This window comes from Danaus plexippus, chromosome 8, assembly GCF_018135715.1.
Source record: "Danaus plexippus chromosome 8, MEX_DaPlex, whole genome shotgun sequence".
Lineage (NCBI taxonomy): Eukaryota > Metazoa > Arthropoda > Insecta > Lepidoptera > Nymphalidae > Danaus > Danaus plexippus.
In genome coordinates this window covers 3526424-3551960 of record NC_083542.1, presented here as the reverse complement: position 1 = coordinate 3551960, position 25537 = coordinate 3526424, and the positions used below count along the sequence as shown (strand labels likewise).

The 25537-nt window shown below is 29.7% G+C and overlaps 1 protein-coding gene across 2 annotated transcripts in view; it reads right to left on the bottom strand.

Annotated features, from left to right (window-relative positions):
* Nucleotides 1-22472, bottom strand: part of LOC116775881 (uncharacterized) — a 31732-nt gene extending 9260 nt beyond the window's left edge. Inside the window, exons 1-4 of one of the 2 annotated variants that reach the window (XM_061521394.1) lie at nt 22280-22472; nt 17594-17788; nt 2373-2590; nt 626-749 (exon numbers count right to left, since the gene is read on the bottom strand). In XM_061521394.1, the coding sequence (XP_061377378.1) occupies nt 626-749; nt 2373-2590; nt 17594-17666 (415 nt within the window). In that variant the 5' untranslated portion in view covers nt 17667-17788; nt 22280-22472. Of the gene's footprint in view, nt 1-625; nt 765-2372; nt 2591-17593; nt 17789-22279 lie in introns of both variants that reach the window. The other variant, XM_032668897.2, reaches the window with a different exon arrangement.
* Between the last annotated feature and the right edge of the window lie 3065 nt (nt 22473-25537).

The following is a 25537-nucleotide window of genomic DNA, read 5'->3' as shown; positions in this document are numbered from 1 at the left end:
ATATTACATCATTTAACAGAAAATCGAAAAGGAAGTAGGTATTAAATGTAATATATTCAAGTAAAGTAAAGCCGAAAGGTATTTCTACAGGAAACTCTTATATATGCTTATCTTTAAGTGCTATATCTTTAAGTGAAAATAAGAGGTTAACGGTCAAAAACAATCGGTGGCAAGGAAGTGACCTGGGAATTTTGCCAATCACGTTTTCCCCAAAAAGGGACTTCACGAATATCAAAGAAATCTGCTAGCGTCATCGTTTTTCGGGCGGCTTTACATTTCGTTACTTAAAGAAGGAAACATATTTTCGGTTAGGTGAGCTTAATTTCAAGCTTTTTATAATTTTCCGTTCACCTCCTTTTCAACCGAATGCCGGATCAAATCCGATTGTAACATCCTGAGAAGGGAGGACTATATTCAAATCAGCATAATCGTTTCATCTTAAAGGTTCAATAAATACCAAATGAACTTGTTGTATTTTTTTACAAAGTGAACTAAAAAACAATACAGCAATTTTTATATCTTTTAAAGAAAACTTATTTGTGACCTTTATGATGATATTTATTGGAAGTTAGAAAGTTATATAGCCAATAATTACTAGCTATGTTTTTTATTTTTTGTATCTTACATGGTCGACATTTGTAGGCTACCTCCACGAATCTTCTTGAACCTGGACAGGGGTCAACACCGAAGGCCTTGGGGCTCGTATGAAATTTACACTGTCGCTTCTTCTGACAAGCTTCAACGACGGTCTGCAACAACGAATACTAACGAATATAAGTTAGTATGCCGATTCTGTTATTAAAATTATTATTAACTTTAATGGATAAGTAACGGCCCAGAAAACTGTTAAAACATACTTAGGTACGTTATATATACGTATGTATATGCATTTTTAACCTATACCTATGCTATGCCTATGCCATTATATGTCTGGTGTGGTATCAAAAGTTTTCTGGTTACCACAGTTAAGTGTTCATCTCGCGGTGACAGCAACATCCCACGTCAAATGATATTTTCTGTATAAAAGGGTGTTGCCAAAGCGATTTATTTGTATATATATATGAATTCTTTGTTTGATTCTCCAAACTCATTCGAAAGTTACAAAATTTTTCCAATATTCAACGGGTTTTAGAGAAAATAAAATATGAATTATAAACGATTTTCACTGCAAAATTTTTTTTTTGTTAAAAATTGTTTAGAATACTTATTTTTGCCTATAGTATAATAGGTGGGTACAGAATTTTATTTATAGAAAATATACAAAGTTTTAGTTTCTTTCACAAATTATGAGAATAAAAAAATATTTTCAAAATAAAACATATGAAACCCAAAATGGTGGAATAGTTAAACAAACAATACCCGTGTATCAAAAGTTCTGCCTTTGCGTTTTGAATTTTTCTTTATAAAATAGAAAAATTAATAATGTGTAAACTTAACTACTAAAAGAACTAAAATATATAAATAAAACAGTAAAAAATAAGAATAAATAAATTTAATAAGGTATCTGATTATTTCAATGACGCTAACTGCAAATAAGACTGATAGAAAAACAGGACTAGTCTTAAAAATTACAGACTTTGTAATACGCCAGCGCCAGTTATAAAAGCTTTACTCAAGCGAAATGGTCCTCTGACAGTTACTTGCCAAAAACTATTCGATTGACATTTAAGGCGTTCAAGTACCACTGTGCTACTTTCTAAGTTACCAACTCAGACTTTACTGGCCTATTCATTATTTAGTTTAATATTCTTAGATCGTTATGATAAAGGGACATTTAGCAAATGTTTTAATATGCAAAAAATGTAGGTAGATTATTTAATAAAACACACTAAAATTAATAATAAATAACAGTTTTAATTAACCGTACTTTGTTAAGTAAGCGCTGTCCTTATTTAGCTTAAGAGCATTCAAAATTCCAGTCTAAATGGAATTAGTTTATTATAAACAACTGCACTTAGTGTATATTTCCGTATTAACACAATATTGGTTTATTATTTTAAGTCTGGCTTATGACTATAGAACAATTCAATAAGGATCAACTAAGTAAATAGAATTAAGCTTAATCTTATAATTTACTTAGTGGTACCGAATTATCCTTATTACTATTAACAAAAGTAATTTCCTGACTGTCAAAGCCATACTATCCCATTCTACAATACTCTGGAGGGTTATACTATACTTTCATATTTAAAATTATCTAAGAATGACAAAACCTATAACAATATTTGAACATTTTAGTAATTTTGATTACTCCCTAATTAATATTTCGTATAATTCAATACAAGTCAAAGTTGTATGATGGCAACATAATGCAATGATGTAAAATTATGAGTTCGTGTGAATTTTCTTGTATTTTATTATATCTGTATTACCTGCAATGCACTCGGCCACGTGCAAGACGTGTCTCCTACTACTTCAACAGCTACAGGTTGATATTCCGCTAATTCTGATGAACAAGAGCTTTGTGAAGTCGATGCTCCATACTGGGCTACTTGTATGCTAATTGTTGTTCCTCGAGGACAAATAAGAGTAACCATTTCTTCGTCACATGCTGCCTTTTGGTGCGTGCGGAGAGTCCCAAGCAGCAATTCTATAAATAAGATATTTCTTTTAGAAAATTGAATTACCGTATTTATTTGCATTATAACTACTAAGCCGACCTGATGGCAGCCATGATATTAAAAAAATATATTTTTATTTATAGATTATTGATTTTCTAAAAACATTTTATATTTTTATGAATAATATAATATAAATATTCATCTTAATTCATACAAAATAGTAGATTAGAATGGACAAATGGATTGAGGACAAAACCAAATAAATGTCAATGTCTGTGTCTCGGTAGGCAAAATACAAAATACACCTCATAAGATTCAGGATTATCGTTACGCGATCTATGCGTTTCTACGGTTACGGAAAATGCTGCTTTTAAATTCCTTAGATAATATATATATATATATATATATATATATATATATAGGTCGGACTCCTTAGAAGAAATAGTAGATAGCTTTTTGAACGATCTTAACAAGGTCTATAACAAACCGATTAGTATCGTCAAAAAAGGTTGGAGCTAGGATAATTATCTAACATCACGTTTGAAATGGCCTTTCCTCGTCTATGGTTTTAATAAAACCCTTTTTTCAAAGTTAGATACAAGCATCCTAGAAGTGTTGAAGTTGTGGCTCGGGTTCGAGCTATCGGCTGATTTGTCAGCATTACTCAGGGATCGCAATTTATTTAATCAAATTTATATCAATGCGTTCCAGATGATTGTCCCAGATCAGAGTAATTTAATAAGATGGGGTAAAAGTACCGAAAAAACTTGTTACATCTGCGGGGAGGCAGTTGGAACTGCTAAGCACTTGCTGGTGGGATTTAGGGTACTCCTGGATAGCGGTCAATAGTCGCGTTGTCACGATAGGGTTTTAGAAATCATACGTGATGTGGTTAGTCTTTCGGTAACAAGAGAAATAACCACAAAAAAATAACCACTAACCAGCGATCTATTGGTTTTGTGAGAGAAGGCACTAGGGTTACAAAACCAAACGTCAAGCCTTACTCTATCATTAAAGCGGCTTCGGATTGGACTATAATGATGGTTGCGTATGAGAAGCAATATAAAATCCCAGAAGATATTTGTGCGACAGCGTCTAGACTGGACATATTTTTATATTCGCGAATTTTAAAATGCGTTGTACTAATAGAGCTCACGGTTCCTTGAGAAGCCAGCATCCCCAAAGATCATGCCACCAAGGTCAACAAGTATTACGAGCTCACTGACAAACTGACTAAGAATAGGTTCGTTGTAAATTTGTACTCGGTAGCAGTAGGAGTGAGTGGTATAACCGCCAAATCCCTCTACAACCTGCTAAAAGATTTAGGCCTGCCAAGAACTAACATCAGTTCATTCTTAGAACTTGCGTCGAAGGCAGCCCTAGTAGGTTCGTTTCAAATTTGGTTAGGTTGAGAGAGGAGCTTAAACAGTAGAGGTGAGTGTTAAACGCGCGTTAGAAAGGAGCCCGTTAAACCTACACTTGGGTCGCAAGTCCCAGGTACTGTTGAAGCTCCTCTCCCTGCAACGCGACGGACCCGGCACCTGGACATCCATACTGCGAAGCTTCGTCTCATAGTGATTGACTGATTTATATTTATTTTAATTTCTTTTTTCTCCAAGTTTTTTTTTATATTCCATAACATCAAATAATAACATAAGAAGAACTTCAAACAACTTGACGGTAAAAGTAATAATAACCTATTAGTATATTATTTTTATGTAAATATAAATGTAAGTCCATATAAATATTTATATGAGAGTTTTTATCAAACTCATGTTACGGTGACTACACTGTATACACAACCATGTGTTGGTTGATAATAAAACTTCTTGGATATAAATACATACAACAACCAAGTGTTCAAACTCTTGAAACTCGTTTAGACAAGAGGTCATTAAGGAATTTCTATTTATAGCAAGACACTCGTATTTCATATATGTAGAGACTCGTAATAGATCGCACGTGGCTGTGCTTTTTTATGATGAATGCGAGTTAAAAGATGCAGCGATTAAAATATAAATTTCCATACATATCAGATAATAAAAATTTTAATTAATATTTTGCTTTACAATTATCATAACTCGATGAAAAATATTTTTTGTAGTCACTATAACTATCAGTGGAATGGTAATTTTCGATTTAAAATTAGTTAATGTATTAATTAATTTTCGATATTGGGTTAGATATAAGAAAACAATGTGTATAAAAATTACTGGGTAACTAAAAGGCAGCGCTATCCATGGTATGTGTCAAGTGACTTCAAATAAAATAAAGTATAATCTAATGTTGTGGGAAAAGATACTCCATACATTTATAAAATAAGTAGGATTTATACTAGAAAAAGTTTAAGTTACCATATCACTCAATTGTGAAAAAAAATCATGTCATTCCGTGTAAATATTACTTTAAATACTTACACCATACGAAAAGCATCTGTTTCGTTGCGGTTACTTGCATCCTACTTAAGGAGGAGCGTCACGAAATAATTTAACTAGAACGAAACGGAGACATAGTTAGCACGCCATTCATCTTAGTCATGTAAGCGCGTTCCACAGAAATATTTGAACTTTGTTTCACCTTGACAATGGTTTTGGATTTTAGCTCATTATAATGCCTCTTTTATGTGGGGAGTGTTATTTCAGGAATGTTTTCATTTTATTATACCAAATAAAATCATATAAAAATAAAATAAAAGTTGATTTTGAATGAAAGTGTATATTTTTAGTAATACATCTAAAATATATGTGCTTAGTTTAACTTTTAAGGAAAGAAATAACTTAATAAAAGATTTAACCATACATGTATGTATATGTATATAAAAAATAAGTTATTCATAAAAAATATACTTTGATTAAAGTTTAAATTAAAATTAAAATAGTTATAAAACAAAGTAAAGAAATAATTGGGTATTGTTGGAAAATATACAGAATCATCCATTAGTTAATTTATTACAACTTTTCCTGGCATTGTAGACTCCCCAGCGTCAAAGACTCAAAACAAAAGCCAAAACATTTTGATTAAAAGAAAACAGCGAAAGCCCAATTCGGTCAACAATCAACCATTATAATGGAACCGACATTGTTTATTCATCAGTCATTAAGGATTCAAAGTAAAACGAAATCATCTTCAAATAGCCCTATAGTTATAAGAAAAAGTTTCACTATAACGTGTCGAGCCAAATAACACATCTCTTTTGAAGTCTTGCGTGGTGAACCGTATTATTTATATTCCCAGGAATCACTCAAAAGGGATCAGTTTACGTTCGTCAAAGAAAAAAACCTGACAGTGCAAGGGATGGAGTGACATTAACGTTCGTAAAATGTACGGGCTTTGCCATCAAAACATTTTTACGATGTACATGGTCAATAGTAGATAGAGTCGAGTGATTTAATGGCGTTCCGTTGAAAAACATAAAGCGCACAGCTGTGGACATACGTACATCTAGTTTAATGACTTGTTTGGATTTCAAGTTTCACAAGAAACTTTATATCCACAATGTACGGTCCTTTGTGTGTTGTTATTTATTATGTTAGAGCTTGTGGCTTTCGACCGATTTAATTGGAGTAGTTGGCTACATGTGGTACAAAAATCATTTCAAAATTCTATTATAAACTTAATTCTTTTAGCAACTTCGCTCTCTATAAGTTAATTGGGATATATTATTCACATAAAATGTTGTGATATTATTCCTTTTACGTTATGTAATATTCAATTGACTACATTTTTATTTCTTTTTAAATACAGTCAAAGTTTTCTTAAATTGCATACCAAAGCATTTCATTAGTGTAATAAAAGTAATACAAAGAGTAAGATATAATTTTAAAAATCATTTCGCTTTTCTGTCTATAGTACTTGTAAAGATTTTTTTTTACAAAATAAATTATTCAGCATACCTAAATTATTAATTGAATAGAATTACGAATTCGTTATTTTTATATACATTTTCAATTTTATGATTATAATTATTAAGACAATAATAAAATTAGAATTTATTCCGTACAAATTTTTGAGTTCTAATTCATCCATTCCATCAATATAAGTCGTTTGCTAAAGATGATCAAGTAAATGATAGTTTGCAACTTTTCTCTATGTTAAAGATTATATTAAAGGTCAAATTATAAAATATCAAAATAAGGAAGTAAATATTTACCAAGGGTACACGTTCTAGCACTAAAATTGCATTTATAATAATATCAGAGGTCTACCCTCTTATCTCTTGCCTGTCTACTAAATTTAAACTAATAAGCTACACTTGCTTTACTTATTGCTACATGACGTATTTTACAAACTCAGACTATATTTATTCTCATCTACACTCTAGGGTTTAAGGATATTTATGTATACTCGCAATGACTTCCGCTGTTAGCGTCCCCGTCAAAATGACGACCGCAAATTCTTCACGCTCTGTGGTATGCAAGGAAGACACAAGCGTGTCAAGTACAAAACCCAGACCATACAATCAAAATTACAGAATTTCTGAAATGACATTCAGGTAGATAGAAAAATCAAGTATCATAATTATTCGGAACTTCTAAGCACAGTCTGGATAAATCTGGTTTTGAAAAAAATCTTATTAAAAAGAATGTAGCAGTACTAGTCTGTAGATTGGGGTGATTTCATCCTTGGCGGTAGTTTTGCTTTTATGTTCGAGAGCCGTTAAGATGCATGGACGTATTCCAGGCGTAGTGTTAAAATATGTGCACATGACTAACATCTTATTGATATTGACTGGGATATTGCCCACATCTCGAAGCTTTCCAAGGTCATATTTCCATGAATTTGGACTTCAACTTTTTAAAATGATTCTGTGAAATTCACCGACATATTACACTTAGAGTGTCTCCTTGAACGTTCACTTCTGGCATCCGACTTTCATTGAGTTCAAGGCTAAGACAACAATAAAGAAGTTTCTTTATAGTTGTCTTAGCCTCATCCATTGTCCTTGTTAAGTTGCGATATTACTCCGGCACATCTTCTTTGTTTTTATAAAGCAGAAGTTCGGTCACGTGCCGAGTACTGCTACCACGTTTTGGCAGGTGCTACCAAATGTTATCTTGGGGCTCTGAATTTTTACTTACCATTAGTCGGGATGATAGCGAGCAGTCATCATCATCATCAGCCTATCTAAACCCACTGGTGAGCAAAGGCCTCTTCTCACAGGGAGAAGGTTAAAGCATTGATCACCACGCTTGCTCAAAGCGGATTGGCGATTTGAAACTTATAATTTGAAATTGTAAGTCCAGGTTTCCTCACGATGTTTTCCTTAACATTCTGTCAGTGGTGACTAAATACTCTTAGAAAATACATATGACTCGCAAAAATCACATTGGTTCTTACCAGGTTTCGAACCTGCACCCTCACCCGGAATTTACACTCGCATACAAGTCGCGAGACGAGGGACGAGCCGAAGCACAAGGTGACAGTTTAAACAGTTGCTCGAGAGTGTAAATTACAAACGATTTCAGTCTCAATACACTCGTAAGAAGAACGATAATTTAAACTGTAACCTTGTGTTTCGGCAGGTGCCTCATCTCGCGACTCGTACGCGAGTCTAAATCCTGGATCAAGCACGAGAGGCGGGACCTTAGCTTCTAGGCCACTAAGACTTTTTAAGGGTAAATTTAACAATATCTTGCAATAAGATCCACGAAGTAGCTTTTATAATTGAATATAAAATGGCAAAGGATCAACCGAGTGAACTCAATTTTTAATTCATATTATTTGTAAACATTACAAAATATAATAATATTTTAATATCAACCACAAGTATCTTTCTTAAGGGTTTTTGTCTGTAGAAACCTAAATAAATAGTATTAGCAACTTCAATATTTGAATTTTATATATTCAAAGAGGTTTCCCCAATATATATGATACACTTCTGAGAAATAACATTCGTTCTTTAACTTGATTTATATTCAATGTTAGAATACGGGATTTCAAATAGCAATTAAAAAATTATAAATTTACACTCAAACACGTACGAAAGCTTATATGCACACATACACATAAGAATATTTAAAATTTAGTATCTTATGACCATATTTTGTAACTTAAAATCTATTGTATCATTTTTCTTGATTCTATGTGTCCTTTTGTTTATATTTCTCACTCTCACTCCAGTTTAGATTTTACTATATAATATTGCAGTGAAGTATTGTCCTCTTTCAGACCTTTGTTTTGTTTTATATGTTTCACGAATTCATTTATGTCTTTCTGACTAAATTAAAATAAAATCCATTAAATAAATAATGTATTTTTCATTGGTATATTATAAGTTTTGCATATAATAAATATAACGTAAGTCTATAATATATTTTTATAAACATTGTCTTAATACTTATCGGCATATTATACTTAAAAAAATTGTTTTTAAAATAAGGGTCGATCAATGTGCCTAATTGCATAAAAATAATTTATATAAATGTTAATATATACATACCGATTTAATGTTACAATATAAAAAATCGTTTAAACATAAATTTTATTTAAATTTAACAAATTAACCTTAGTTACAGAGGACGACAAACAGTTTAATATAGAGAATATATTGATTATGTAAATTTTGAGGAAGGTGTTTAAAATTAATAAGTAATGAGATTTTTCATCTCTCTGGAAGGCGCAGTTAACAATTGTAATAGCTATGAAGAAATCATTATAAGATTGATTAAGTAACAAAGAAATCTTAGATACTTTATTCATATTTGAAGTCATTGGAACGCAAAAATTTTTGTAAGCATAAGGGCATAATAGGATAGAAACAATTGTCAACGAATAATGAATGTTAAAATGTACAATTTTTAACACTGACCCATTTCAGTTGTAAATGATATTATGTTACCGCAGTCGTTATTTTGTACGGCCGAGTGCATATTTATAATATTTTTTTTTATTAAGATAAATTATATGACACCATATGACTGTCACTAAGTACTTAGAAACTAAAAGTATTGAAAATATTTAATTAAAACATTCCAAAATATCCATTACACCCGTTCTTATATACATCATAAGCATAGAATTGAAAATGTTTATCAAACGAGAATCAACGAAAATAGAATAACCACTTGTAACAAAAATATATGTATTAGTTAAATAAAATCAACTTTACCCCTTGCAAAACTTTTAGGGAACGTAAGAACTTTAAACTCTAAAATATGTAAACCTTCAGCACTTCTACGTGCAATCTCCTTTAGAGACTTCTAAAATTGGCAGACACGAAACTTTTGCCGCATTTTGTTATGGAGTCCTACCAGGCTATCATAATTATTTAAAATCTAATGTGTGAAATTTATTTAAATCTCTTTAGAGACATAAATACATGTTTGAAGTGCTATGAATTTACTTGTTAGAAAAAGAATCAGAAAACTGATTCAAAATTATTAAAGGATTTTATAAAATGTATCTTAAATTCATACAAATACGAATGAAATACAGAACAATTTTTTTTTGTTTAAACCAATTTCCAATAGAAATAAGTTCTGAATTGTACTCTACATAGGTATGGGTATGTTTTGATAAATTTAGAATTTTATTTTGACCAATTATGAAAACGTTGAATATTTTGATTGTTATTCAACCAAAAAGTTAGTATATTATATGTATATTTTGTATATACTCTTATTTATAAGTACAAGCGTTTCAGTTTAAGTGTTCGCTCCTAAATGGAAGTCTGGTCATATGTTCAAAAACACACCATATACTCTTACTGAGTGCTCTATAATCCAAATAAAGGATTATTAATGTAAAAAAATGTTTGTTTCTAACTTATTTTGTTATTTTAATGTAGGTGGAACTAAAAAGTCCTAAAAATTAAAAGCCCAGTGCTAAAAAAAAGCATTATTTAAATATTAAACCCAGCTTCTTGTGTATCCAATACTTATGAAATGTAGTAATATTTCTAGTTTTTAAACTAATTTCAAATACTACAAATTGGATTTAATTCTTTATACACTTTTGTTTATATTTATATTTAATTCTGTTTGTGTTCTTGGAATAGAATATAAACTCATTATGTTTTAGAAATTATTACTTTCTCATATTGGCTTATAATTAGAATATCATCCTATTATAAGATTAAATTTAATCCGGATTAATTTGCATATAACGAGAGAATACTTTTGGAAATAAAAATCTTCAACAGCGCTCTTAACTGGATAAATATTGTTTTTTCTTACAAATCACATAAATCTTATTTAGCTTTAGATAGAAACTTGTTATTTTTCCGACAAAACGTGAATGACAATTGATTTTCAATAAAATGGCAGTAGTCGTCCTTTTGAGTCTCTGTCAATACTAATGTTATTAAGATCAAAACAGCTATATATTTTTTACATGCTTTTTTAATTACAGAATAAAATGATAAAAATGTTTCAAAAACAACATTTTGTAAATAAAACTACTTAATTTCGCTGACTTTACAGTAACCGTGATCATTTCAAGACAAATTGATAGAATTTATAAGTTCTAATAATTATTACATTTCCATATATACTTGTCTAACTTTCTTTTCGGAAAACAAACGTATTAAAGAAAAAATTTACATCACGAAGACGAGTTTAAAGAAACAGAGGCAGAACAAAGCCGGCTATATATGTATGTACATGCATGTTTATTTATAAGGAATAACTTAGCAGTAATATAATTATATTTTGCATACAAAATTAATTTTAAATATCGTCAGGAATATCAAAAGGGATGGGATGAATAATAATGAATGGTATTAATCACGGCGCCACGTCACTCTCCTCTTTCCTAATTGGGTAACGAATACTGGAGTGTGTTCAAGAGTATTAATAAAAGCTCGTTTACTTCGGATAAATTTAAATATATTGTTTTGTGTCGATAGTCGCAAACACAACTTAAATATGACATTAATAATATATACATGTTCAATATAATTATGTCGTTTATGTTCAATGTGAATCCAATTACAGACATATTCACTAAATAATGGTAAAAATTTATGAAGTAATTGAAAAACCTTTCCTTGAATGTATTGACATTTCATTAAATCTCAGGGACGGGCTGCCTTCCTCCAATAATTTTCTTTGATGGCTGTAATTATTGGAAGTAGACATTGCAGTTAAAGTTAGGGTAAATAATTTTTCGTACAGGCTCTGACTTTATTTGGATTTTGTTACATGTATAAAATAAAATATTTTTATTTAATTTTTGTCATAAGTAGACGACAAATTTGGTTATACTTTTTTGAAGCATTCATAAAGTAAGAAAGATTAGAGATGAATTATCAATGGGCCCTGGTAGCAATTCTTTGTTTAACATTATAAAGTACTTTATAATTACTAAATATTACCTGAACAAATTACCTATATCCAAATATCCCAATACCACTTTTAGCCAGCCCCACGGCAGTTTATGTAAAACGCGTTGCTGAACATTGGATGAGGGTAAAGTTTTGGTAACTCTTGGAGGTCAGAAAGTTAGATCACATCACCTTAATATAGTCAAAGTCACTTTAGATCTCAAGATAGGCGTTTGCAAATTAGAAGAGATGATACTTAAGATACGGTTGGGTCCCCTCTAACAAATTCGATATCATACAATACATTTTATTTTTATTAATAGCTCATGGAAGATATAAGTCGTATAAGTTTAAAATCAGAAAAAAAAAATATTAGGAAGCTTTCATGTTTTTAGGATAGCCTTTTTGAAAAATATTTCTCTATATCTTCTTACAAAAAACACAATTCCTATTGAAAAATTAAAATTAAGTCGTTATTCCGTACTGTACTATTGTAATGATTTAATGACTATTTAAAATACGTTTAAAATTTTTAAATAAATAATGAATGTCTATAATAGGTTAAAATCACATTGATGAATCTTTCTTCACATAATCAATAAGCTTGAGACACTTCAAAGGCTTAGCATTTGGTTTATATTCGGCTTGTGGAAATATGAGCATGTTGTGTGTTTACGTTAAATTACTATCTAAGTTTAAATAACTACCAATTCATTTTATTCGGAATCTACACGTTTTTTTTCCGCTCCGTGTATTTTAATCACTGTATACTTTCAACTGATTTTTACAAAAACATATTACGTATTATTTTAAATCTTTTCTACACTATTATATGTCTATGTCTAATTCCCGTGTACATAAAAATTGATATTTTAAAAATATAATATTATTTGAGTTTACAAAAAAAGTAATAAATATGCAGACCGATAATAAACAGATAAAAATAAAAACAGGTAGTGTTATAGAAATCTTTTGTCCTGAGCCTAGAGTTAGTTTTATCAGTAAAAGGTTAAATAATCATGATCAAATATATCCCATTCTTTCTATACATGAGTTTTGTTTGAGGATTAAGAAATATTGTATTTCTATTTTCTACAATGTTATTTCTATTTGACGGTGTACAAAATTGTATGAAGCTGAAGTAAGCAAAACTTTTTAACACAAAACTTAAATGTACATAACAATTCATACACAAAATCCATTGATTTTTTCGTTTGCCATACTTAATAGGGCAAAAAAATGTATTTCATGTTAAATTTCTTATATATAATATTAAAAAAATATTATTATATTTAAAGCATAAGACATCATAAAAGACATAAAAAATCAATAATAGGTACATTTATAAGCATACCGGATGAAAACAGATTAACGTTGCCGTAAAGCTGTTAGGAATATAAAGTTTATAACTTTATTTGTTTATTGTTTCAATAGCGTGAGAATTAATATGAAACAACTTTGTTGTAGTACTTATGTGAACCAAAGTAAACATAATAATATAATCTTAAACGGTTTTTAATCCATTGGAATAGACAGCTAGCTGAGCTTAATGAAAATGTATTATTGATTATTCATATACTCTCGGCACTGAAGCTGAACAAAACCTGAATATAGAATACCAGAAAGGAAGAGACACTAAATATTTTAAAAATGGTAGAAATTCTCCCGAGTGCTGAAAATTTTATAGTACATTTAGTTTCACTAAAGCTTTTCAAATATATAAAACATTTTAGAAGAAAATAAAATATAACTCATACCTCAAAATATGAGATAAAAGTTTCAAACTATTCACTCACTCGCTGATAGAAACAAAAACAAATTATATGTACATAAAGTTTGAGCCTACTTTGTATAGTTTTTGTATTAATAAAACATATAGAAAAGAAGAATTTCGTTTGTTTAAAGTGATTGAAGTATATTGGTTTGTTAATATCATAACATACAGCATTGGTAACAGATTTTGTATAACGATAAAACAGTAACATTTACATAAAAAGTATATACAATAAACAATATCATATGGTTTTAAAATATTACATTCATTTCATGAGTCTAAATGTGCAAATACTTACAACCGAATGGGTCCAGTTTTCCGGAATCTTGTACGTGACAAGAACTTGATATAATCCTCTTCGAACAAAGAACCCACTCGACTAAATAATAGGCTGAATTTATCTGACCGACCACGTACTGGACTTAGATGACGCCGATAAGTGTGCTTAGCATTATTTAGATTCGAGTATCAGGGACTTTTATCACACGAGATAGATGAAATCCCGGTATTATAAAAGTAGCCTATGGGAGTTACGCAAAAAATATATATTTTGTCATGAATATCTCAGTACTATCAGCGCTACATGCAGCGACCAAATGCTGTTGTAACTTGTGAAAAAGAGAAAACAGCGGGCTCATTGATATTATCAGTAAGGAAAAAGTCTTTAATTTTTAAAATATTATAACATATCTTGGTTGTGATGGTAAATCTTAGATACCGCAATGTACCCTAGTTTTTCTGCGGGTTGATAAACATGATGAAACTAAGTAATATTTGATGTAGCATTCTTTGAAGAATTTTGGTCTAAATGTACTAAAAACTTTAAATATATTCAATATCTTTTACCTATTCAATGTAGCAAGTGTTTCATTTCGTGAGTTAAAACTTAGTCACTTAATTCATTTTTATCCAATAATAATTTCACCTCCAACAATTGGCAGAAATGTTAATGAGAAATATGTAAAAAAAAGACATATGAATATAGATTTTTGTGTCAATTTTATTAAAGAAAATAAGTTTAAAATATTGTTAGATAAAGTTCTGTGGTTGACATTGTAATTTCCGATTAATTAAATTTCTTCTTAGTATAATACTATAAAGATCAAAGGAATTATTTGAGCAGATGGTTCTCTTCTTTTTAATTACTATGATTTAAGATTTATATACAAAATATCGTCGTTTTTATTTAGATATCGATACTATAAGGTATGTTGGTATATTATGTAAAGAACATTACGTTTTAAATCTATACAGATTCATTTTAAAACTTTATTTTAATTATAATAAACATTGAAATGGCAGATATTTAAAAAATATAAATAATCAATGAGAATTAAATCAAAAAGTTTTTATTTTATGACTTTAGGTCTTTTAAATGTAACAACAGTTGTTACATTCGGACAGGTAAGATATTGAATATATCTATATTAAAATTTTCATAAATATTTACATGTGAGATAATTATTAGAAATACATATATTATATACATGTCATCTAGGTACTTAGTGTTACAGATGATCTCCTAGTATTATAAAGATAAATACAGGTTAAAAAAATTCAATATACTGTGGTTTTTGATATATTATCTGATGTTTCGCTTCTTAAGTTTAGTTGTTTTAACATAAATTACTAGTGAAGATCTTAGATATCGGAACGTTATTTGGCAGTTAGTGGTGAAAGTTTATACCTATTCCAATGAATGAATTCGATTTAAAAAATATATTGTATAGAAAAATTAAGTACGTAAACACTTTTATTCATAGGATATTTTTAATTTGATTTATGAATAAATTTATTTTTGTTGCTACTAAGCGTTTATTCAACAATGTTTTTAAGTGTATACAGCATGTTTGAAATCATTTGAAAGTGGTTGTTGAGTAGATTTCACTGTTCGAGTTAAAAACTTGATATTTTATCCGATATAACAAGAAAAAACTACAATACTATAAACCATTCGCCTACAATATTTATAATAACTTTATGGTAAATAATATAAATTAAAATCAATAGTCGAAAAATATAAAATAACCTAAGCACTTTTTAAGTTAGTTAAAGTTAATAGTAACTAAACTATTCAACGCTTGAACGTAAATCAACAATATTATTTTGAATTTATTTATTTAATATTATTCTTAACTTGCTCAAGTACTTTTGAAAGAATTTTTAAAATTTTGTTTAACAGAAAATCGTACTAAAGGAAAAGAATTATCAAACCGCAATATTAAATATGTATTATTCTTTTTATCATTTTTCTCCGCCAAACCTTTTCAAGACATACGTCGCTCGCAGACGTGAAAAAGTGACAAGAAAGTGTGGTATCAGATATAGACGCCCTATTATTATTTTTAAAATAAATATGTGAACAGAAGGCAGTGTACATTTATTTTTAGTTTGTATATATTAACTTCGGTAGAATTGAGGGTTATTATTCGTAATTAGTGGAAACAAGTATAGTTTCTAAGGTTGTTTGTTAAACGCAATATTATCTCTATAGGATAGATCAGGAAATCGATTTCCGTCTGGGAAAATATATTACTAATCTATCATCACCAGTAACTAAACTGATTTGACAAATGTAAGAACAATTAACCGAAGGTCATACTGCATATCTGACACAATAATTCAATGATACTCAGCCCACCAAATGCTAATGTAACTTCTTTTCATAATAAATTTTTTTAAATGTGCACAGTAGTGGATAATTAAACTTATTTTCCTTTAAAGGTAAAACTTGAAAAAAGTTCTCTTTATTCTTAATGTTAAATATATATAGTATGAACATTATTGTTATAAATATTTTAGAAACTATAAGACGTTAATGCATTGTATTACTTTCATTTAAGCTGCACCGAGTTTCTGCCGTCGACTCAAGTTTCCGCTTACTTACCGCCGGCAAACAATAGTTCGCTTTCAATCATTCTTTGTTGAACAAGCATTATGAAATCTTTTTCATCTTTCATATGACGTCCCATTATCAATGTAGTATTTAAGTTTTCGTCGAAAGTAATAAATAAATTTGCCACAACAATATTTTTCATCAGGATTTCAATTTAGAAACCATTGCTTTAGTAATTATATTTCAATACAGTATTCAATTAATCTTAAAGTAAGCTAATAATAGTTTTCTCTAAATTTATGCAATAATTTAGTTTCCTTAAGGTTGAATTCAATGATTTTTATTGTAGTTATATTTTGAAAGTTTCAGTAATTTTAGTGAATCAAAACGTTAATTAATCGTTTACATACAAATGTCTAGTAATAAATTGCGTAATATTATGGTAGGATATCCGCTATGAATAATATAACTTCTTGTCCATGATTGATGTTATCAATTAATGATATATTTTAGCAGAGCATGAAACAAGATATTATTGTATAAAACGAAACTTTTGATCACAAAAAACAATTTTTTGTAAGTTTATAATACCGTACTGACAAATTATTAAAAAGAAACGATATTCAAACCCAGTACGTTAACAGAACTCAAAGAATCAAAATTAAGTTATGAAAGAAATTTTTATATTAAAAGAAAAATCCATCATAATTATAATAAAGTAAATTACGAAAGTATTAAACTCAAAGAATAGAAAAAAGAAACTAATAAGATTTGGAAGTTCGTCTAAAGCGAATAATTTAATTAGGATCTTACTCAAATATTAACAAATCCGAATTTAGTATGAAGAACGTTATCGTCTTCCCGGACTACAATTAGTTTATCCCTGTAATCGAAGAGTTATTACAAATGACTCGATCCTAAACTAACAAGTCAAGAGATAAAATTTTACAGATATTTTTATTGCTATTATAACTTCGAACTATATTATAGTCAAATAAATTAAAACTCTGTATTAAAATTTTTATATATTTGGTTCAAGACAATATTTTGCTGTATACACTCCGGAAATAATAATTGTTTTAAAATATTACATATAAACGTGGCAGAATTTGAAGTTAAAATTCATGTAATAAAAATAAAAAGACAATTATTTTTCTTACCTAAGTTATCAGCTCTATTTAAAGGGATTGAGGATATCAAAAACACAAAAAAGAAACTGGTTGTCCGAGCCATTTTGTCCACTTCACCCCCACTAAGTAAATTCACTTATCACTTTTTTCTTATAAATTTTTCCATGATGTACTATTACTACTAGTCTCTGGGTATTAATTTAAATAAATCTGCGAACGCCCAATCTGAAAAAGAAAATCTTTATTAATTGATGATATTTACTAACAACAACTAAAATAATGAAAGACATTAAGGTTGTTTGAAAAAATAAATAAAGTAATATATTTCGAGAATTTTTAAAGAACTACTTTGTAAATAATTTTTATAAAATGTTGTCTGGAAAACTTTGTGGTATTTTTGTAGCTGTTTTTGGAGTTCATCCGAACCCATGCAAGTTGATATATCAACATACCCAGCCTGTTTTTCTATAAGCCCCCAATGTTTTATTTGCCTTTTTTGATAAAGATATTCATATTCAGTAAGTGTCTTTGGAATGCTTTAAGAAATTATTATCTAATAAATAAGACATGTAACTGATGACCTAGTACCTGCCTTTTGGTTTAATATGTAATACCAACAAAATTTCTGCTACGGATTCCACTTTTTTATGATATCCTCTTTCTGTATACTATGACGTTTGCTCAGCCATACCATCAAAATCATGTTTTACACGACCAATTTTTGTTAGGTGTGTGAGTATATAATGTTCACATTATACATTAACTTACGGTAAACTCTCATGATGCTGTCTAGCACAATATCACAAGCTCAACAGTACCTAAAGTTCCATATCATAAAAATTAAAATTGAGACTTCCGGAAAGAACGTCACCACGAGACGACTCTAGAGTCTAGAATATTGCCGAAAAATTTACGTTCTGTTAAATATGTCCCAATAATGTGGTCGAAGAAATAATACAACTGAAAGCATTTTTATGACTAGTTACTATTGTATCATATTGTAATTACGCCTTAAAACGGGTGTTTTTTCTGAAATTATTCTATAATACTTAGCTCTCGAGATATGCATGAACTACAAGTGAAAGATACAAGATAAAATAAAAATATAATATAATTTGAAAGATTCTGGTGTAGCCTTAATTGTAAATCATTTATGATTTTTATAATAAATTCCAATATATTTTTGTATTTTATGTGTTAGTATATGAAACTATATCGAATATGTCGATAAAAAAGAGAAGATAAAAGTAACAATCAGCAAAACATGTATTGGCTTTTATATCTTGCATAATACAAAGGACAGGAACTTTTATATAGGATATTAATAATAAAAAAGGAGTTAATGGGAAAAAAAATATTTTTATATTTTTACATAAAATAATATTATATTAACGTTTACATTGAAAAGAAAAATTTTACATTTTAAATGATAATTAGAACGAATGGTTAAAAAAAGGTTATAATTATTATTATATTTTTAAAATATTTAAAATTTTTGAAATAACGGAAATTTTTGTTTGATAGATATGAATTTAAAGTAAAAAAAGTCAAATATTATTATACAATTAAACGTACAATTGGTCTGGGAGCTTTTTAGATTCAAAATAAACAACAAAAGAATTAGTAGTATTCAAGAAAGAATGCGTGCCAATACAAATATCGAGAAAAAAACTTCAAAGAACTTACTTCGGTTGTCTACTTTTGAAAGGCCCTCGGTATGGTAAAAAACATCGTAAAAACTAGAAGGTTAATCTCAAAAAGTTTTTACTGATATAAGACTAATGTAATAAGGTATTATCAAACAAATCCTTGAAAAAATATATATAAGATACCTTTAAACAAATTGCTTCTTTTAACAAAAAAAAGTTTCCTATAGTAAAACCGCAACAAATTTCAGAATGGCTCAAATTGTGCCCAATGTTTTGAAATTCAACATTTAAATTAGGGTAAATTTTAAAGAATGGAAACATTATTAGTACTTTAAAACATTAAAAACATAAAACGCCGCCGGTTGCTGTGATTACCTTCATTTATTTTCGTTTTTTTTTCCAAAAAACATGTCTTCATCCAAAAGGAAAAAGAAATAAACGTCTGTTTCCTCCTTAAAGAACATCGTTTTTCCTCCAAATTAGAAGTATTGGGGTTAGTTATCTCACGGTAGTTACACTTTGTCATTACAATTTCTGTACAATCCTTCATCAACCTTTAGTTTAATTAAGGAATGAATATTTATTATTTTGTTTAATGTTTTTTGTTGATACCAAATCGAGAAAACAAAACTTTTTTATAAATTAATAATGGAAATTTAATTAAACTAAAATAGATAACGAATTCGACGTTTAGAAAAAAAATCGTACCTATTTTCTCATTATGATAACGAAAATCAAGTAAAAGATTTTCAAAACTAAATGTAAACTATCTGCAACCAAAAAGCTCCTTCATCAATTACATTTTTGAGCTCATTGCCTTAATTATATTCAAATTTTGTGACCCATTCTTATCTATACGTAATTTATGAAGCATTTAAAGCTATTATCGTTTGGTAATGACCTCTTTATTTATGATCATTGCTTTATCAAATTTGCTTGTTGTGGTAATATTTGTTTTAATGTGAACTAAATAAGATTTCTTCTTTATTATGTGCGTTTAGGAGTATACGGATATAATGTAATGTTAGGTTCCTAAAATTCATCAGAAAATATTTGATTACGTGGGAAAAAATAAACCCTTCAGGAGGAAAATGTAATCAACGTCAAAACTCTCACAAAATACATCAATTTGAACAATTTTACGATTCTAACAAAAAGGCACTTTTGATAGCCATTTTTTTTAATCAATTAAATAATGTGTTATAATAGGTTTTAAGATAAATTTTCAATTGATTTTCAAATTTAAGTAATTTTACAAGAGCTGTAACGTTTATTCATAAGATAAAGACATAATCCAACAGTTTCGAATATTAATCATAGAGGCCGTATAATACATATTACATCTGTACAACCTACACCATGTTCTGATTTGTGCAACATCCATTTTGAACTTCAAGTTCGACCAATTACAATCAGTATAGTCAGTCTCATTTGGTAAACTCGAGCTAAATACGGAGCGTTAATAGTTTTTTATTCATTATCACATAATAGTATTAATTGAACTGCTATTGATGCAATAAAAGTACACGTTCGTTTACGAAAAGGTGCGTAGGTAGTGTGACGATGCAAACTTAGACAAAATATGCAGGTCAGTTAGAATATTTAGACATTTATAAATCTAACACAACATCTATATGTTAAGCAATGGTATTGGGGAAATCAAATTTCTGCACAAACCGTGAGCTTATTGTTAAAACACAGAAATTTCCAGTTGTATTTGCTTCTCCGGATATCATCAAAATGTCACCATAATTCAAGTGACAGATTCGGGGCTACCACTCTACATCTTCATTCAAAATATGTACTGTATTTTTATTTATCTAATACGAAACGTTTTAACAAAACGTTAAACTTAAGAAATGTTCCTTTGTTCTCAGTTTTGCAATTATCATGGAGTTTTTAGAGTGGAGTGAAGTGGAGTTATAACAATTTGCGATGATCAGGGAGTTTTTGTTGAAATAAAAGCAAAAATTACGTTACTTTTATATTATAAAGAAGCTACTCGTGTAAAATCAGAAAAAAAACTTTTGAAATTAAATAACAAGTACTTATAATTTTGGTATGAAAATGGTCATCAACTATTTTATAAAAATGTTTCAGTTATTTGTGACGCAATAAGTATAAATAAAACACACACGAAATATTAACAAGTCTAAATGTAAAGAAAGCGTACTTTAATAAATACAAAATATTATTTGTTGACTCAAATGTTCACAAGATTATTACACATTTACAGTAACTCAAGGATGTATTTTATAAGTTATTTAGAAGCAAACAAAATTCAAAATATTAAAGTTCTTTTTTCAAGATTATATGGAGTCCATATTAGACTTTTATAAAAATAAAATAGGCATAACTGAGAATAAGGTAGGGACAGTGTAATAGATGTAGAAGAAAGTAAAGATTTAATAATGAATAGTTACGGCTAAACAATCATATTATTTTCATTTTATCTTAATATTGTGAAACACAACAGGAGTGCGTGATATATACATGTTTATGTTACGAAAGAGAGCTTAATACATTATGTTTAAAAAAAAAAACTAATACCGCAAACATCACTTTTCAATAGGTATTTTTATGTGAAGAGTTTTAAGTAATTTTTAAGTAGCTCTCTCTTGTCATTGTAAATGGAGCTTCGTTCGAGGAAGAAGGAAGAGAAATGGAGACGTGATTAATCATTCTCACAACTGACAAGCGAGTCATATTATGTAAATATAGGATATTAACAAATCACTATATACAAAAATAGTGCTATTTCACAAGATACGCATATATAAATTACAAGCAAATATAAAGAACTGTCATAAATTCAATTTTATATAATATACGTATAAAAAAACTAACACGATTTGTACTGCGGTTTATAATGATATCCAGGAAGTGTCTGTTATGATAGAAATAGGGTGTTCGAAGTAATTTCTCATGAAATAGAAATATTCAATTTATAAAATAATCAAATCTAGCAAACACGTAGTATATACACAAAATTTTTTGTCTTTCTTTATTCATCTTTTTACAAAAATATATATAACTCATCTTATTAAAAAAATAATCAGATACTCACTATAATATAACTCCATAAATTATCACATAACATTTAAAATGCGCACATTTTCTGCACCGATAAATATAACTATCACGCACTGTTTTCTGTGGTAAGTTTTTTATACGATGTTTTGCTCACTCTTCATAATTTAACACGTGTGACCGTCACGAACCCGCGCAGACGACTGGCGCGTACAGATGAAATTCAGTGCCGGAGCTTTCAGAGAAACACCGCCTGGATAAATACGGAACGCTATCAAGCGCTAATATTGCTAATACAATCCTATTTCTATAAGAGAAATGCGAAATACTATCTAATAAAAGCACAACGGTTTTGAAAGTGACAAAATATGTCATGGAAATGTGTACTACGATTTACAAAATGGATGCTATACATTTCAGTGTTGAAGCTTTAAATATAATAGACATAAATTTTTAATGAACTTTAGCGCTCACGCCCACTGGTGATACATTACTAAGAGGTTGTTGAGAAGACATCGCCCTAAATTATTATGATTATAAATTCCCTTTCTCTCCTTACTGAATCATTGAAGCTGAGTTTAAAAAAAGTTTTAGTTTTATTTCATACAATTTAAAGCTTCAATTTGTATATTTACTCTTTTCAATAAAGAAGTCATTTTAACACCCAGTAACAGCAAAGGTTTTTTATATATAAATTATGTGGTGTCATACTGTTTCACTGTTTTTTTATTTTTAAGAAGAAGCAACGCAGACTATTGTATATTCTTTAAAATATTGATTAATATGAAAATAATTATACACAATAAGATCGTTCTTTACCAGCCTCATAATGAAAAATTAACTTCTATAAGAGACCATTATGTAATTAAAATAATGTCACAATTCACTAGCGTGAATCCAACTTTTGAATTTAAAACCATTCAAAATTCAAAAAATAAATATAACACTTTTCAAATTTGTTTTCAATATATATTTTTTTAATATTTTTTTTCCATTGCAAATTTAATTTGAGTAAAACAGTAATTTGCTTGACTTTTTCGATTGGCTTAAATTGATTGATGGAGCTCGTATTTCGTGATAAATTTTAGTCCAACCAAGTTGGAAACCTAATAGAAGACAGTCTACTGAAAATTGAGGTCAACATTCGATCAGCCTTTTACCAACTATCGATTAACGAATCCGTTTTACATCGTCGGATAGATTTCATCTAAAATTCCTATACACATCTGTTATAAAACTGAAAGCCAGATTACAAAACGCGCAGATGAAAATAGCGTTAACAAGTTAGACCACAGCTATAAACGTCTTAATGTGGGGTAACACAATATTGCGAGGGTACTGGTTTTAGATCTTATCCGTATTAGTTAAAGAGAACATGTAAAACATAAATTGTTTTGTTTGTGCGACTTTATTGTATGTTTGCTCAACCAAAATATACTAACAAACTAGCAAAAATCTTTATAGTTTTTAAAAGCAGTATATAGTAGAGTTTTCGAATTTTATTTTTTTGGCAATAAATTGCTTAAAGAGATTATCTTTTAAAAAAATATCCAGAAGATACGTTGTGTGTTGAGACACTGAAGTAAGCATCCGTCTGCCGAAATATATTTTATTTAGCTTTATAAATAGACACCGTTTAATAAATAGATACCAATTTACACGCTTTTCTATCGCAGGTAGTAATTGTGACCAATTCAAATCTCATATAAAATTGTGACCAGATCTTAGAATGTTGTTGACTATAATACGAGTAATCATCATCATCATTGCAGCAAGAGTCTTTGCAGAATCGTTGTGGTCATCACGTATCAGTGATCCGTATATGACTTTCTTGGGATGATAGTTGCAGTGGTTTCCCCGTGCCTTCTGCATCAGCACTTTTTGTGACTTTTTAGACCCCAAGGTTGCCGTAGCCTCTTCCAGCCAGTTTCCTGGCTGGGCTTGTGGTTATCCCGCTACTGCTCGGTGAGACCGTCATTCGGTGGTGTCTAAATACTCTTAGAAAGTACATATGACTCAGAACAATCATATTGATACTTGCCAGGTTTAGAACCCACGCCCTTACGTATGAGCGGCAGGCCTTTTAACCACCAGGCCACCACGACTTATCCCAGCAATAAGACGTAAGACTTTTGCGGGTATTCATTTAAATGAAACTAATATTTTTCGGATTATACTACGCATAACTATAATAAACTTAATATTTTAAAAACTACATACTCCCCACGTTTCGGTTACTTTGCAACAACTGTGATCACGGGCAGACGAGATGTGAATGTCTTTCAGTTGGTCTTGTGATTTATCATCTATCGCCAACGATTTCTTAATTATCTGGCGTACAGCTCTGGATGCCGGCAGAATGCGCTTACGGTGTCACGAGGTCCTGCGATGTGGTCACGGACATGGATTTATATGTCTTTAAGGAGGGTCCCAGGTGTTGGTTAGATTCCAGCCATCTTCTCTATTAATATTGGGATGTTTTTTTTAATTTCAATAGCCTTCGGATTAACCTCGGTATGTACCTGTCTTCATGAGCGAGGATTTGTGGTTTATCAAACCGAATGTAGTGGCTTGGCTTGTCCATTGTGTGTTTAGATACTGCTGACTTCGACGCATGCCTATTTTTGATGTCTGAAATACATCTGCTTGTTGTATAAGAATGGTACTCTTGATAGGTCTTAAGAATTGGCTCACTTTCGTTTGTGGTTTGTATATAGTATTGATCAAAACCTTCTTCAAGATGTTGCTTATTCTGTCAGTAATTCCCTCCACATATGGTAATATCGGCGGTTGTGGCTTAACTGTACGGGGCTTCAAATGGTTCTTGTGATGCTGGCGGGTCACGGGCAGGTTTTTGGTGTTTTACATGCTGCAGCTCGGTCTCTAAATGGTCAGCATCACAAAGGTGTTGAGCACTCTCTAACAAAGATTTGCCAATAGTAGCTAACTAGATAGGGTGGCGGTGTGAGTTACCATTGAGATACTTACCCGTATGTGTGGATTTCCTATAAACAGTGTGAACCAAAGTATTGTCACGATTCCTAATGACAAGTATATCAAGGAAAGAAAGAATTATCTCCCTCTGATTCAATAGTAAGCTGAATCTTGCTATTGTAGAATTAAGGTGGTTCAGAAAAGCACATGTTTAATTTTTATTTAATATTGTGTAGGTGTCATCTCAAGCCGTTTATATATTAAAGTTAAAGTTCTATGGCGGGATGCTATGTTCTATATTCTATATTCAATTTATGCTGTACCTCTTTCATTTAACTTTACAGATTTTTTTAATTTGTTG